This window comes from Vidua chalybeata, chromosome 9 (assembly GCF_026979565.1).
Source record: "Vidua chalybeata isolate OUT-0048 chromosome 9, bVidCha1 merged haplotype, whole genome shotgun sequence".
NCBI lineage: Eukaryota > Metazoa > Chordata > Aves > Passeriformes > Viduidae > Vidua > Vidua chalybeata.
In genome coordinates this window covers 21,194,008-21,211,792 of record NC_071538.1, presented here as the reverse complement: position 1 = coordinate 21,211,792, position 17,785 = coordinate 21,194,008, and the positions used below count along the sequence as shown (strand labels likewise).

The window sequence follows — 17,785 nt, the reverse complement described above, 5'->3', positions numbered from 1 at the left end:
AATTCATTTATAGCTAGCAGTGCACTGAGACCTTTACAAGTGTACAAAATTTACAAAAAGACACCTTCAAATTTAGAGGATAACAGCTTTTAAGTGTATCGTTAATTATAAGGTATTTATTTATACTCTATAGAGAAAAGATTAATTACATTAAAGTTAATGATATTAGTTTTCAAAATTGGCAAAGCCAAAATACCTAAATGTCCACACTAAGGTCATAGTGCCTCTTTGGATAGCATGCAGCATAATGTCATGAGAATTATCCCTGTGATTGTAATGTGGAGTTTTCAGGCAGTGAATGCCTTTTTTTTTCATCTGATCTACTCTGGGAGGAAAGCAGTTTTCAACAAAGCTTTTGAATCAATTGCACTTGTAGAATGCAAAAGGGATATTTATAGACACTGTACAGACCCAGAATCGATAGGTTTCATTTATGTCTGTATTCATATTTCAACTAGAATAAAGGTTTTGCAAAAAATAGATAAAAATCTAGGCATTCAATGCCTCATGTTCTGAGGCACTATACATAGAAACATTTTTTGTATGTATAATAGAAAAATTCTGCTGAATTCTTGCTAAAGATACTAAAAATAATTTTTATCTAAGTCTCTAAAAATCACACAAAAGGTATGCTGAAAATGGCACCCCAAGGATTTAATCCTTTTTCTAGCAATGACTCTGCATATTAATACATACCAATATATTAGACAAAATCCTTATAAACTTGTGCCTAAGAAAACACAAGACAGGCTGTAAATGAAAAAACCACAATATTATCCCTCTTATTTTGGCATTTTTCCTCCTCTGTTATAGACTTCTAAATCTATATAGGCTAAATTTCTAGAAGAAAAGACACCACCAGAAATCTTTAAGATGAAAGTTGATCTAAGTTATCCTACATGTATTTCCCCTGAAGATTAAAATTTGTCTAGCAATATTGTATGATTGCTTTGCCTGTAATTAAAACCAGGTAATTCATGCAAACATTTCAGCCTTTTCATATATTAAATGTATGCAACTTCAGTCAGAATTTAACCTAAAAGAGAACAAAACAATTTTTGGCAATATGGAGTTTGGAAAATTAAGACACACCTTGATTTTAAATATTTTTTTCTACTGAAAGCACTAGTGTAAAGTAGCTGAAACATCGTTCACAATGGAGACATGATCATCTTAAAAGTAAACCACCCCATATCAGAACAACCCACCCTTTTTTCTAAAGCCAACTCCTCTGCTTCCAAAGGATTTTATAATCAAGAAGAAATCCTATCCCTGTTCTACAGAGGAGTATGAGATATTACTTGGCTACATTCCTAAATCATGCTTAGAAAGACTGTCACTGCATCTTTCAGCATGTAATTGTAGAATCAAATTTTCATCTACCGCTAGGTATATAACTATTATCTCCTTGCTACTAATGTCTTTAAGGAAAAGGATATAAAAATGTTCACGTCTCCTTTGAATCAGAAGTGATTTGAATTCAGAGAAGTATTTAACATTCTTTTCTTTTACAACACTGTACTGTCAAAGCTAATATTAAACCATAACCTGAACTCCAGCATCAGTTCCACATCCTCAGAATACTCGTGTATGTCAAAACAAAGGAGCGTTCAGAACAAAATCTCCTTTTAGTTGGAAGTGCTGTCTGTTAAAATGTTGAGAGCACACCATGCAGCTCCTTAGGGGCTCTCTGCAGCAGCACACACAAGATCACAATGCCAGTCAGCCGAGGAGCCCAGCTATCTGCATTTGCTCACAGTGCACAGGATGAGCATTATGCAAGAGATGAGCAATATTTATACATCATGGAGAAAACAATAAAGGACAGAAACAGAATTCAGGGAACGGATAATCTGCTTTGTGCAAATTTAATTCATCCACAGCCCTTATCTCCCTAAAAATGAGGCAGATCAGGTTTTTAATCCTACTGCAGTGTTTCCAGTAATTTAGAGTAGCTGTAAATAAGAATGGAATCCATTTACATGATGGTGGGGGTTTCTATCATATGTACTCCTAAAAAGAAAAGCAGGGAAGACTCTTCACAGAAAATGACTTACTGATTCCCATGTTTGAAATTACCTAAGCATGCCATCATGCTTCTATTCTAAAACACCACTTCAAAACACAAAGCAGCACAAATTTTGCTTTAATTTGTATCAGGCTCCACAATACCATCTGCATTGTAGCCACTGAACAGATTGCTAAAAAATTCTAATGCCATTTGATGCCACACATACCTGCTTGTATTTTCTGTTGATGGTCTGGCCTCACCAGCTTCCAGCCTTCTGTGTGACGAACAGCATAAAAAGACTGAACCAGGAAGACCCAGAGCTTATCACGCAGCGCCTGGATCTTGCACGTAAAACCCTGTGTTCAAGTAACAAATCAGCAGCTGGCAGGGGCATATTGTCATAGCAACCAGTCATTATTCCTTTCAGAATCTACTTACTCCCTAAGCTAGATCAATGATGTCATCACTTATATTTTATAACGGTCTGGTAGATGGAGATGCTGGTTTTGAAGGATTTTTGCCCACGACAGTGATTTTTTTTTTTCTATAGTTTAAAACCTACAAATTACAGCACTAGTAAACAATATGTTGCTCTCATTGCTCTTTTTTTCCTTTTCTTTTTTTTTAAATGAACCCCATAATAGCTCTTCACTGTCAGCTGTGTCACAACAAGGTCAAATACTCCAGGGAAAAATAATGTATTTGATTAAATTTTCATTGCTTTGACCAAGTAAATCTGTAATAGCACCAGATTGCAGCAATTAATGTTTCATTTATTTTTTATTCTTTGTCATACTATTTATGAATTGTTCCCAGAATAAGTCAACCACAGCTTAAATGTCATTATTTAGATTGTGTGAATATATATGGTATGTTACACACATGGAGCCTGACACCTCCACCCAATCCAAAAAAAACACACTGGGTAAAGTGTCAGTCCTTGCTGTAGAGGACAGTTTAAAATAAAAGCAAATGTACCTGTGACCTTCACAAAAAGCAGGGGAAATATTTAGGGAGGAAGAGAATAAGCTCTCTTCCACTGCACATTTTAGGTAATGCAACATTTTGCTAAGCTTTTCTCTTATCACAAATTTAAAGTGATAGTAAAGATCATTGGGCAGTGTTGCCCATAGGACTTACATTTTTAGTAATACACAGGATTTTTTTTATTTTCAGGATGGGGTTTCTCTTTTAAGTAAACAATTGCCTACATTTTTTGTACTTCCAAAAGGACCTTGGATTTATGCAGATGCTTTTCTGTCTGGCCCCAGTTGCATGACTGAGCCATCTGAGCTCACACCATATCATCTGATTTGAACCATGACATGAAACTGTACCAGAATAGTTTTTCTACAAGCACTGCACATTTAAGAACCTACCATCTCCTTCACATTTGCAGAGTCCAGCAACATATCCACTGCTACAAGAAGAAAGCAGCTATTTTCATTATTAATGCTTTTTTCAATTGCATTGAAAATTAGTTCTAGGAGGTCAGGTTTGCTGCTCATTGCCTGTGCCTGAGGAAACAACAAAAGGCAGTCGTTTAAAACAAAAGCGTGTACTTTGTATGCAAAAGCATTAGTGAGCAGAGAGGATCTGCTGTCAAGCTGTGCAGGAGGTATTCCAAAGCTGAGCATCTTCTTTTGTATCCATTCCACAACCCCACCCCTCTCCAGGAGTTCAGGAAATTATCCTGAGGCCTCGTTCATTAATAGAAATTTTAAGAACAAGCACACTGTGATGAATTTACAGCCCCATGCAACTCTGGATCAAAAGGCAAATAGTTTTAACATTTCCCTCTTTATTTTTTTCACTCCTATGTACATATTAAAAAACATGTTTCACAGGAGAAATGAACTGGCTGGGTGACTAGGTAAGTTCTCACCAGAACCTGCAGCATTGCCACATTCGTGCAGCTCACGACAGAAATCAGCAGAAGTTTGAGTACACTGCTCATACTCATAACCTTGTAAATCCGGGCTGTTTTTCCAGGGGTCTGAAAGTTTTTTCAAAGCTGATATCTATACTTTTTGCAACACAGAAACTGTCCCACTAAACCAACTGGAACTTTTGCTTAACTGAAGCACGTAACCTGAATGCAGTATTACCACTGTGTATCAAAGCACTTACATGCTTTAAAATAAACCTGAAAAAACCCACCCCTCAAAACTCTTAGCACTGCCTATGAGTTTTGGTGGGTTTTTTTCTTTTTTTTTCCATAGAATTGTACTTCAAAGCAAAAGCTGAGACGATTTTGGTAATTTAGCAGCCTGATCTTTCAAAAATGTGATATAATTCAATTTATTTGGAAGCATATAAGAACTTGAGGGCACTTTTACCTGCAACAAAACAGAGAAGCCTTCACTTTGTACTACGTGTAGGAAGTTTGCAACAATAAAGGTTACACATTCCTCATGTAGCCGTGATGCCAAGGCCACAGCTGTCTCTGTCCATTTCACTCGGGGCAAGCTATTGACCAGCCGGTCACTCTCCATCAAACGGAAAGCAGCATTCTTGTGGTTCTTGAAACAGAAACAGAAATTAGCCTGTTGCCAAGCAATTACCTAAAGAATTGCTGATTGTAAAATAGCATCTGTTCAGTTACTGAGCTTTTACACAGGGATCCAATCATGTCATTATTTCCCTTATTTAAATAATTCTTGGGGTTTATAATTCTTAATATTATATGTGCCTTTGAAAGTAAAGCAGAAAAATAAATCTCTATTGGTTCAGTTTTGCCTGAATTTAGGTAGTAAAGTTTTAAAGTTTTCAATGGCTTTTATTATAAGTTTTCAACTGCGTCATCACATACTGCACTCCTGAAGAAAACAAGGCAAATGTTAGCTGGAGAAGCTGAATAGAGAAAAAGATCATAGGTCACTGAAAGATGTAATAAATTCTTGAATAAAACTGCTAAGTTGGGGTTTTAGGTGAGTGTGGATGGCCTAGCATTCAGGATACAGAAAAAACATTTTGATAATTATGAATCCTTTTGCTTTATTTAAAGGAGTCAGACAACAAATATTTGTCTTCCCAGATGGAGTGTTAACTGAACTTACCCTCTTTGTTGTCTAAAGTTTCTCAAAGAAATGTAACTGTTATGTTTCTAGTTACATTTCAAACATGCAGACAGATTTGCTAATATTTATTATCCTGGTCTGTGTCTTTGGTTCTTTCATGCATTGCATCAGCGCAGTACCTGAGGGCAACTCTACTGGCTAACACGTTACTTGAAAAGAACTTGGAATTTATGGTTATCCACATTAGAATGGCCTGAAAGCTCTATTCAATGTGACCTAGCAGGACACTGATAAATTATGCAGTAACACTTGAAAAAGCAACAGTTCAGATAAATATTTGACACAAAAAACCCGTACTGCAAATTCAGATCACAATCACATTTGTCCTATGCAAGTTAGCAGGGAGTACCTTCTTTGTGTATATTACAGTTAAAAGATAAAGTCTGACCATCTATTGTTAAAATATATTTTAAAAATTATTTTACTAATCTCTGGGCAAACTCAGTTTGCTTCTTGGCAAATCACATAAATTAAGAATTACATATATGCTCATGGTTTGATTTTGCTCCCACTGGACTCAATTACAAGCTTTTTGAATTGTCTCAAATTCAACCACTGCTCACAAGGCAATAAGCATTTACTCCCATTAGACACTTCCAGTGAAATATAAAATGCCTTCATTGACTTTTAATTAAATCATCACTTTGTAGAAGTGGTTCTAACTGAATTTTGCTTCTCTTATTGTACTTTTTTCCTAACCATTTTAAAGTGGAGTCCACCTTACTTATCTAAAAACATAGTAATTTTCTTGCATGAAGATGAGACATCATGGATAGGCACACAAAGCACCTGGACAGTGCTTTTACTCCCATTTTAACGTTTCTGTGTTCATCATTGTTGATGGGAAAATCCCTGGGAAACGACAATCTCTTTTTCTTTGCACTTTTTTTTTTTCCTCTAAAGGGCTGTTACATTAACTATGTTTTACATTTCCAGCATCAGTAAATTAAAGGATCAGCAGAGCTATACTGTTTAACTGGGTGAAAATGTTTGAAGTTTTACAGAAGAGAACTCTAGCAGCAGAGAAAAAGGACTGTAAATCATACAATAGCCCCTGCAAAACTAATGTCAGACCTTTTCTTCTTCATTCCTCAAGCAGGCTTAAAGCATTTTTGCAGATTGTGAAAAACTCCCTTGGGAATTCCACAAGTTTTTGGAATGGGTGTCTTAAATGCTGAAATGAATGCTCACCAGAACCATTCCCTGGGCAGAAGAGGCTTATGCTTTATCATTTCATTTTGTAACTCTAGATGCTTTCGAGACTTCAGTCCATAAAATACCAGTGAATCTTGCAAAGACACACCAACACAAATTTTAAATCATTAATATGGGAACTAAAACCCACTTCATCCAAGCTGCAAAAACCTCCCATCAAAGCTGGGTACACAAAGGGGGCAGTACCAAGTACCACAGTGCCATGGCTGTTCTGCAAAGGCTGGCAAGGCAGCACGTGTATTTCACCACAAACTGCAACCACAGCACCTTTATTGACTAGAATAAGCAGAGGGGAAGAAGGGCCTGAACATTTACCTTTCAACTGTCCTAATAATGTTGCACAAGGGCCTAGAGAAGAACCTAGAACTCTCTCTACATGTGCTCAAAGCTGCAGTATGCACCTGAGTTAGTTTGGAGTTGGAGGTGGGTGGTGGTTTAACTATGAACAGCTTTAGATCAGAATGAACCGATCTGTATCTGAAAATGTTACTCAAAACTTCTCAAATTTTACACTATGTATGAAACACATTGCTGTATGTATATTCTAGGAACAGCTCAGTATGATGATACAATACAGTGGCAGAGCACCCAGCATCTTGAGATACTAGACATACTCTTGAGGTATTATAGCTGCCATCTTTATTCTGTTAGATTTACGCATTGTGGTAGAACTGTTCAGGTTTTATAACTGAATATTCTCAAGCTTCTCTTGATCACAGAATCACAGCTGAGCTGGAAGGATACCCTCACAGATCACAAGTCCAACTCCTGGCCCTGCACAGCACCATCCCCAGGAGTCACACACTGTGCCTGAGAGCATTGTCCAAACACTTCTTGATCTCTGCCAAGCTGGTGCTGTGACCCCTGCCCTGGGGAGCCTGTTCCAGTGCCCAACCACCCTCTGGGGGAAGAACCTTGACCTAATATCAAACCTATAGGCACACAGCTCTGAAATCTGTCATTTTTCAGGCTTTCACCTGAATATGCAGTTGCAGCTGTTAGTCCTAGCCAACCTGCTGGCCTCAGCACTTTAAGTACTTCATCACTGAAGTCCTGAAAAAAACAGTCCCAAGAAGGCTTCACAGTCCTTTCAGCAAGATGTAGTTCCTGGCCAGAACCATTCAAGAGTGCAGCTCTTGAACCAGGGCTGTGTTTGACATGGCACGGCCACACTGGAGCCGTTTAGTTTGGGTAACACAGACATGGGGACAAGGACTTCAGCACGAGATATACGAAATGTCACATATTTATACATTGTTGGTTGTGTGCTAGAACCAAAATCACGCTGTGAATGTTACCTGAGCTAGTTAGATTACATTTTGTCTGTGACAATTCACATTACAATTACATACAGAGACAGTCATGTTTGGCAGCAGCTCTACAGATTTACCTTTATTTTTACATACTTTTCATATATCTGTTACAATTCAGTGTATTTACAGGCGGAGTACTTGACCAAATTTCTGTTAACAGGTCTAGTTCAAATCAGTTACCTTAAATCAGCTCTAAGCATAGTTTAATACAGAAATACAATTAGAAAATACTTAAATTTAGGCAGGTCTAAATTGGAATAATGTAAGTAAGTGCTACAAAAAATGAATGCTGAGCTTTGGGGAGACCAGTGTAGTATGTTATCTGAGAAGTAAAAGATATCTATACTATACTGCTACTTTATTTTTGTAAAGTCAGCCTGCCTGTAAACAAATAGCTTGTGATCCCTGATAGCCAGCAACCACCTGAGGTCTGGAAAAAAAAAAAAAAGTCAATTTTTTCCAAATTGGAATACAGGTAAAGATGAAAAGGCAATCAAAAATGATGTATGCCACCATGTAACACAGAAATTTATACAGTGATTTCCTGTTTCTCACTATCCAAATAGATAATCAGAGAATGATAGGATGGCCTGGGTTGAAAGGGACCTTACAGGTTCTCTAATTCCAGCCTCCCTGCTGTAGGCAGGGACACTTTCCACTAGACCAGGTTTCTCAGAGCCCCATCCAATCTGGCCTTGAACATTTCCATAATGTTGCATTATGATGTCACAACTGTGTTTCATAAACATATTTTCTGTTATTATGGTGGAATTGGGTGTGATAATCACTAGACTGTGTGTCATGAAGAGTAACAATGACATTTCACATCAAAATAGTTTTTAAAATTGTTATTTTAATTGGAACTTTTACATAGTATAAATGTACTACAGATTTAAGAAACTGTATTTATGATCTCTTAAATTACATTATACAGCTAAATAAAGAAAATATTTACATTGCTCTATTTTTCTACAAAGCACACTACTTACCAAAGAGTTAATCAACATAACAAGACAATTGTTCTGAAGTTCAGTAGGTAAATTGGCAAAGCTTTTCTCTGAAAAACATCTTGCAAAATGTTTTCCTACCCATCTGTTGAAAAGAGATTCTTAGGTAAGGAAGATGAAAAATAGTCTATCTTCTCTTGTTAGCATAAGTGATACCTCTAAAGTATTGCAAAGAAAAAACATTTAAAATGTAAACATTCCATATGCCAAAAGAAACCCATCTTGCAAAATAAAATAATTTCAACAGAAAGCAGACAAAACCAATTTTATTTTATTTTACTTACTTCATGCAAGCAGCATATAGGTTTTCCACTCCCAGTGAATGAGCAATAGCCATGCACTCTAGTACAGGTTGCTGTTTGCCAGGAACAGGCTAGAGTTGTGAGAAAATTATCAAATTATTGTACATTTGATTTACAGAAACTATACAGAAATACAAAATCTTCAGTTCCAAGATTCAGAAGGAATGTCAGCTGCCGTGGTATTTAAGTTTTTTTGCCTTTATGCAGTCATCTATTTCCACATGTCAGTAAAGCAGGATTCAGCCTCATGAGCCTAATGCATGGAAATGCTCAATTCTAAGCAGGTGTTTGTTTTTAAACCAATTTAATTGAACAGGTTTTTTTTTTCTAACTATATGCCCATGAAACAAGATATGCAAATATATAGGATTTCCACATGCCCACCAAGAACAGTTACATTTACAATAGCACATATTAAACTATACTGAGTGTCATTTAATACACTGAATGAATCATGTGGAATACTGCTTTTAATCAGCTGGGGTTTCCAAGTGTCTATAAACAGGTGATGATATCACAAGCCTTACTCCCATCTATCCCACATTCACACCTGAGAACAGGGACTGTTGACTTCAGCCAACACCTTGATCACAGAGTTCTTGCATATCTTGTCACTATGATTTAGTGTTAAGTTACAGATTTGAAATTCTCAGGCTCTATAGCTCACCAAGTAGCATGAGAAGTGACATACCTTTTGGAAAAAATTGCAGTAATCTCTTTTCAAAATGTAGATAGCTACTTCTTTTAGTCCATCCAGCCCATACATGTCTGCAATGCCCAACATGTGACTGAAGAGAAAGCAGTAGTGACAGGAATCAAAAAATCCTTGTGATATGTGCATTTTCCTTACAGGACAATTTACATGCTACCTTTACCTCTTGGCTCAGTCAGAACTTACTGCAGAAAGAGACTGATAACCAAGTGTGACACTTGCCCAAGAAAAATCTTCAAAGCAGAAACATACATGGACCTACTAATAATCTCCCAACCATCGAGTTCAGCCTGTATAAAAACAAGCCTCAGTCTCTAGCTGGGAACTGTTTAAAAGACTCTCAGTTTCTCTATTTTAAGGATTGCAAATGAAAAAAAATATTTGTGCCAGTGGAGTTCTGGAATTTTGTAGGGTTTTTCCCAAAGATTCCATAAAATGTTATTGATGACATTCTTAAAAAGCAGAGTAAGCAAACTGTTGATTATTTTATATAATAATCAATATCATATTTTATTTTCTATACCATTTAATTAGCTAAACATTGATATTGGGACATATTATAAACAATTCCATATTTTTAGGAAATTGTAGCATTTTAATGTTTAGTGGCAAGAGTTCATCAACTAATATATAAATGGCTTCAGAGAATAATTCAGAATTTCAGAATTTACTTCACTAATACAGGATTATGTATAAAACTGTGATTAAAAACTATCCCAGAAGAAAATGCTAACATTTACATTGGTTCCTGTATATCATCTTTTGTGGATCTAAGACTAACTACTTCGCCTTTTCATCACCTTGAGTGATTATTCAAAAATAAATTAAAAATATTAACTGTTATATACTATCACACATTGTATATATTAGTCTGAAAACTAAAAGGAAGGTACAGGCCAATTGGGAATTATTTTGGTATAAACATCATCCTGTTTTTCACTCTCCTCATAGGGTATTCCAAAACCAGCTGGCACACCTTTTCCAGTAGCTGTCAAATAGATAAGATTTCTTCAACAGCTTTTTTTTTTTTATTTGAGTCTTCCTTTTAACTGAGAAAATATAGAACAAGCAAACAGGCACAAACTAAAATTAAAAATAAAAAAATTTGACATATACCCAACATCAACTTCATCTGGGAAGTCCAAAATAGCTCCATATATAAAATGCAAGACAACATTCATTTCTGCATGGCTTATACTGCAAAAAAGAATGAAAAAAATACAAATAAAGACATGCCCATAATAAAATGCATCACATTTCTTAGCCAATGGAAGTTGGTAAAAAAGCTGATACATCATCCAGCTGCTCTATGAATGGAAGGCAAATCATCTGATAAAATTAAAGCAATAAAATTTTGCAATGGAGAAGTATCTAAATGGACTACATTTGGACTGAATTTAGCAACTCAATGGATTTCCTGAAACTTTCTAACACTTTAGACCTTTAAAAATAAGTAATAAGCAGACTAATACTAATAACAATATTGAAGAAAGATTTTTTTCATCATTGCCAAGCTCTTTACCAGCAATAAGTCAACTATTAAGTAACTATATTTTAACATTGTTTTATTATAATTACTCTAACTCTTTATTTTATGATATATTTTTGTTCGTGCAACACTAAAATATATATTCAGAAGTTTTATTACAATGCTAAGTAGAAATGTTACTCCGAATATTTAGTCTTTATTCAGATTAAGAAAGCTGGCAGACCTACACAGCAGTGTTTGCATCCTTTCACAGTCCCATCTTAATGCAGAAAGGCACAGACTGCCTCGATGGTGGACATGATCTGAACAACACTTTCTTGTGCACATACATTTTTGTGTGCAATCTTCAGGACCCACAAGTGCTGTGTGCATGAGTGTAAATGGAATATTCATGCAGAGCTAAGACCCTTTAAAACATCAGATGTGTTTAAGCAATTGACATCGATGACTAAAAGCAAAAGGAAAAAAACCCAGCAACATGAAAGAAGCAAAATCAGCACAGCTGTCTCCCTGTATAGCAGGACACACAACAGCCATAAAGTCAGCGAGGAGGAGTTTCCCCACAGTCTTGACAGCTGTTACCTTAAGCAGAATTTTCATTATTTCAGAGTAAGCCATATGTACTTCATTTATAAGTGTTGTAGAAAACAGCATAGAAACCAGCACTAAGCAGAAAAGTGAACTGGAAAAGGTAAAATTATGCATATGACTCATAATAACAAATTATGAGGCATTGGCATGAGAATAGTCTCATATAAGGATTCAGTACTTCTCAGGAGAATGCCTCTACTGAAAGATAAGGATAAAATTTGTTAATCACAGAGAAACCAATTACAGAGAGAGAAGTGTGAAAACCAGAGTAATTGGTGACTATCAGCCTTTAAAACACCATAAAAACTAAGGAATAAATTAAATTGCAAATATATTGTTTTATAATGATTTGGAAGTATAACCAAATCAACAGATAACCTTTCTGATTTGGCAGCAGCATTATTACACTAACAGGAAACTAAAGTGAACATTTAAGAAAGTATTATTTGGCCAAGAGATTTTATATTAACACAAAGCAGTTACATTTTGCAGCACTCTAAGGTACACAGTTCTTTCTGAAGAAAACTGAGTTGGCCAACATCATGCGTGAAAAAAAAAAGCTAACATGTACATGGATCAGTACTCCTTTGCTTTTAAAAGAAACTGAATGTATTTCATTAGAGTTTTCTGATACTGAAAAGAACTACCCTGGCAATCCCCAGCTTATCTATGATGTCTTAAGTATTCATCCTACAGTGACAGCTCCATTATTCTCACACAGAAAGCCAGGGTGAACAAGCCCACTAGATAAAATTGCTTCAATATATGCTGCTGAAATATCATAATTAAACACTATTTAGGAAATGTTATTTCTCTTTACGTTGTAAATATACTTATTGTACAAATAAATATGAAAATTACATTGTTCAGACACTCACAGTATTTTTCATGACATGTACAACAAGAAGTGAAAGAAAAGAATTCTCAAGTAGATTGTGAATATTAAAACATACTCTACACAAAAGGATTAGTGCCCTTTTGTTGATGAAAAAGACTTTTCTGAATCATCTGACAATATTAACAAATACACTACACACAGAGTTTCATCTTGAAGTCAAAACAGTACTCAGGAAATGTATCAGGCTGGAGAAAAGTGTCAAGGCATATTAATCTTCAGGCTCTGTACCCAGCACAGTTGTTACATACTTGCAGCAATTGTAAATTGCCTACCTTTGCTCCCACACGACTTGCAGAGACAACACTTACCCTTGAAGAGTGATGTGCTCTTGAGAGCTCTCAGCCCAACTTCCACTCAGCATAGCAGCAAAGTAACTAGATCTGGCACATAAAATGGCCCTGAGAGAGAAAAAGTAAACATTATTCCACTACATACAAATATTCAGGATGAGACACTTTGATAACATTGACTTAAATCTTTGCCCTTTATGCGTTAAGGTATCAGCTGTGTACTGCATGCCTTTTCTCCCAGTATGTTTGCAATTTCAAAATATGCTGCAGAAAAAACCAAACAGTACTCTATAAATTTTTCAGTTAAAGCTTGTTTTTAATACGACTTTGAGATTCACACAGAGGAAATCTATTACCACAAGCATCTTCCTTTTATATAAAATTTCACATTTATTTCTCCTGTGTTATTTACCAAATAAGACTAAATAACAGTTATTCAATAAAGTAAATAAATATTTTATACAGCCCCATTATAAATAATTGTATCCTGAACATCTTAAATTCTTCTTATATTACAAAATGTGTATTTATCAAAATTCTAAGTATGTAATGTCTTGTATTCAGAATTTGCTACTTACCACAAGTCGAACAAACACATTCTAGGACAATATGATGTGTTTTTACAACAAGAGCTATCAGCTACTTCTGTTTACATTTACCGCCCTTCTATATTTAAAAGGCATATAACTGACCATAACGGGACTAATTCAGTTTACTACTACATCCATAAAAGAGAATAAAGAAACCCCAGAGCTGCAGTCTGTAGCTCAGTATCTCTATCACAATCAGGCTTCAAAATATCAGGTAAGAAGACCTTTGCAACAGGACTCTTAAGGTGGAAGTGCAGTGGCAGAGAGGAAGACAAGATAGTGGATGAAAACTGCTTTGTGATTTCAGTTTTCCAGATCCACACCAATTATAGCATGAGCCTTTATGTATCTTATCTGGCTTACTACAGCCACAGATAATATTCTCATACATAGAATTTTTTCATGACACTTTCTAAGCTTCCTATTATTTCTAAAATTAGCTTATGTTGTGCATTTCCTGTGGCAGAAAAAGCAAAATGTTATGCCAGGCTTGAGAATCCTTTCTGTTACATGTACTTGTCTCTTAAAATGGTTCTGAGCACTCTGATTTTGCGTAGGAAGAAGCATGAAGAATACTATTTATGGTCTCTTTTACAGTCATTTTATATTCTGAATTCTCTCATCTGTCCTCCCTCCTCCTGCTTCAGAAGTCTCAATACCTTAAATTAGAACCTTCTCGCACATTCCTCCTGTGAGTCATCCAGCAAAAATAATAACAACAAAGCTTTTACTGAACATTTCCTATCTTAGTGAAATACGTCCACATGTAAATGGGTATTACATCCTAACCTGAAGTGTATGAAATTCTGGCTACACACACAATCTTTTGTTTATAAGATACAATAACACAATAGAGATATGGGATACACTTATCTCCAGTTTTTTATTCTGTTCCAAATGAATTTTAGTAATGAACAGTGATCAGTCAGGTTCAAGGGCATAGTTAGAGTGGGTATTTCAAAGACTCATTTTAAATAAGACAGGTACTCAGCAGAATATGGATAAGTATGCAGTACCTAAATTTAAATTTTATCAGCATATATTTATAAAATATATTGAGATACCAAATTATTTTGAAATAAATTTATCTGTGCTTTCCTACAGTGATGGCCTTAGTGCCAGTTTTATTACCAACCAAATCTGACTTGCTTCATGCAGAGCTCTGTAAGAATGCAACACTAGGAAGACATAAACCAGCAACACTAAAGTCTATTGGAAGTTCACAGGACTTCATGAGAAAGTAAGGAATACTGACACAAGTGGAAGACTCTGGGGGCCTAGCCTGTCTCCAGTTTGAGAACTTAAAAAAAACCCTTACAGTAAATAAATCATTCTGGTGCTTTTACCACAATGATACTGAAAGTTCCATTGCCTGTATTAGCTCCTACTGTTCACATGACCCAGGGCTAAAACGAGCTCAAGTCCTTTGCCTGATTCAGAACATCCTTGTTTTCTCTATGATTTACTGCCATATCTTTTGATGCTAGTTAAACTAGATACATAGCTCCAGGCAGCAAGTGGCCTAAATTAAAGAAGCTCTGCTGATAGAAGTTCTTTGTTGCACTATTTTTCCTGCATTAAAGCATTTGTTTCTCAAACTTATGTATCTGAGAACATCTAATGTAGACCAGAAGAAACAAACATTCCTTACTACACTTCATTCTGAAAATGTAACATATATCCAAATACCCACATAATTATGATATTACTTCTCTAAAGATACTGTAATGTCAGTAACAAACTGCCACCCCCAGTTTTGTGTTGAGAAAGTACTAGAAGTAATGGAGGGTTTTTATAGTCCCTCTCAGTTACTTAATATACTCAAAGGGAACAAAATACATGCTGTCTAGTTTGCTATCTCAAATGCAAACAGACTTATATCAAAGGTACGAGCAATGGTACTGACACTTTAATTTGCTTTCCCAAGCCACAGGTGTACAATAAGCCAAAGTTCTTAAACGGTCTTGGACTTCTGATCTAGGAAAGGCTCCTGACAATCTTTACACCTACAACACTGAAGCAATGAAAGTAAAATCAGATTTTGTATGCATAGATTCTGCAGAGCCGAAACAAAAATTACTACTCCAGAAATTTTCTGCCTATATGGAAATTTTATTCAGCATTAAGAACTGAACAGTTTATTAGTAGATTTTTTGTTTTCTTTACAGATCACAGCTTCTTTTTATTATTTTGTATTTCATATATATATAAAGTTAGGAAAAAAATCTACAAGTATTTCCATGAGTATATACTCAATATATGAGATTACAGTGGCAATCTTAGAAGTGCTAAAAGCACAGTTGTTTTCAAAATGGTTGCTGTTGATGATAAATTATATTCATTAGTATCAAAGTAGAGCCACTCCACACATAAGTCCTAAAAGCTGTAACAGTTCACAGCTAGAGACCAGCACCAGCAGTAACTTCCTACAGATTACAGTAACAGCAGCATTTTATACCAGATGTTATTGATTGAAAAACTTTTTACTGTAAATACTTATGTACCTGTGAGCTTGAAAATGCTTGCCTTCTACGCAAATATTAATATCTGGACAACAGCACTTCTTGTAGAGCATCAATAAGTCTTCTCCTAACACAGACGCGGTTTCTACTTTGGAATCACCTGCATATAGAGGAAAAAGCTGTTTTCAGTTTGTAAGGTGTACAAGAGACTATTGACAGTGCACAGACAAAATAATAGAAAAGAATCTGGCATAATTAAATTTTTTATTATTGCATATTCAAGCTAGGTTTTTCCTTGAAAACTTTTCCAAACATTGCCTTTTACTTCTTATTTTGACTTATCAGAAACTCGACCAATGCTGCCTATTTGGTATCTACAGAAGATGTGCTACAGCTATTTTTTCATAAGATTAAGCACCCAGTTCATTCTTTTCTGCAGAGGTCTGGCACTGAAGAAGAGCAGCCCCTGAGGCAGTCTGGGGGCATGCAGTGCCACAGGTCCCACCTGAACAGATGTGCTGCTTGAGCCTGTGTCACTGACACAGCTGTAGCAGCCAGCACCTCTGGGGAAGATGCAGTTAAACACTTCCTTGTATGATTTCATTCAGAGCTGTAGTATGGAAGATTCTGACAGGTCCCAGAACCCTCCTAAAACAACAGTGGAACCAGTGCAATTTGCTAGGAAAGAAAAACAAGGGAGATACTCTGCTGTGTGGAAGTCCCACATGGTGAGAGAGGAGCTCAGTGTATTCCAGGGAAAAGACAGGACATGGTGATGACCATGCCTGATGCCTGGCAACTCCAGATTTATTACACCACACGTTGGCTGGGAACTCTGCCTGCCTAACTTCTGCAGCAATTCATTTCTTCTAAGTGTGAGATCATGAGGAGGGCCATAGAAAAGACTATCCATGACAGCTGTGCTGTAACAATAGTTTTAATTTTGCCTGCATTTTCACAACTGTAGAAATATTTGAACAATTATTTAAAAGATAAAAAGAGAAAAAAAGTTTAATTCCAAACCTACCTGCAGCAGCTTTGTCGCTTTCTGCATCAATGACTGCTTCTGGAATTTCTTCCTCAATACCAGACACACAAACAATTCCTTTCTGCACAGCTCCACTTGGAGTATTCTGATCAACTGGTGTTCTTTTGCTTTGTCCAAGACAATTTACATTTTTTTGAACGTTCTGAAGAGTAGTATTGTTGCTTTCTTGTATTTTCCTCATAAACAGCTCCTCAATTTCTTTAAGATTTATATCAGATGAATACAGAATCCTAGAATATGACACTAATTTTTACTATCATTTTTCAATTGAAGAAAACAAATTTAAAAATGACTTAGTTTTATCTAGCAAAATTTATGACCAGAAAACAAAGAGTTGGACTCTCTAGTGCTTAAAAAACTCAACCTTTTAAAAAATGTATCTCTAGAAACCTTATTTCTGCAAATGCTTGAAGAGCATAAACAAGCACCACAAAGTATCAAAACATTCTAACATCAAGATTACAGTAAAAAATAATAAAAATTGTATAGAGATATAAATTAATTGGAGAAATAAATTTTAATTTCAACTGAAGCACTTAAAGCACAAAAATTTGCAGTTAAGATTAACCAAGAAATTTCACTTTGCCTATCTAGTAATTCCAGCTTCCCACTTCCCCATCTGTTTCACCAGCTTATTTTTGGCTCAGGATCTGGAAAGGCTAACAAAGCCTGCAGTCTGTGACTGCAAAGATCTCACATTTATAGAAACATTCTGCACTCCAGCACAGACAACATGTTTTATCCTTGGCTTCATACCATCTAGATGAAGTTAACAAA

At 35.8% G+C, this 17,785-nt stretch overlaps 1 protein-coding gene across 1 annotated transcript in view; it reads right to left on the bottom strand.

Annotated features, from left to right (window-relative positions):
* The window catches only part of BTBD8 (BTB domain containing 8), a 41,575-nt gene that overhangs the window by 15,749 nt on the left and 8,041 nt on the right, over nucleotides 1–17,785 (bottom strand). Inside the window, exons 3-12 of the mRNA XM_053950418.1 lie at nucleotides 16,988–17,238; nucleotides 16,003–16,120; nucleotides 12,927–13,016; nucleotides 10,757–10,837; nucleotides 9,620–9,716; nucleotides 8,911–8,999; nucleotides 8,609–8,711; nucleotides 4,351–4,533; nucleotides 3,391–3,528; nucleotides 2,238–2,367 (exon numbers count right to left, since the gene is read on the bottom strand). Coding sequence (XP_053806393.1) covers nucleotides 2,238–2,367; nucleotides 3,391–3,528; nucleotides 4,351–4,533; nucleotides 8,609–8,711; nucleotides 8,911–8,999; nucleotides 9,620–9,716; nucleotides 10,757–10,837; nucleotides 12,927–13,016; nucleotides 16,003–16,120; nucleotides 16,988–17,238 — 1,280 coding nt within the window. The remainder of the gene's footprint in view (nucleotides 1–2,237; nucleotides 2,368–3,390; nucleotides 3,529–4,350; nucleotides 4,534–8,608; nucleotides 8,712–8,910; nucleotides 9,000–9,619; nucleotides 9,717–10,756; nucleotides 10,838–12,926; nucleotides 13,017–16,002; nucleotides 16,121–16,987; nucleotides 17,239–17,785) is intronic.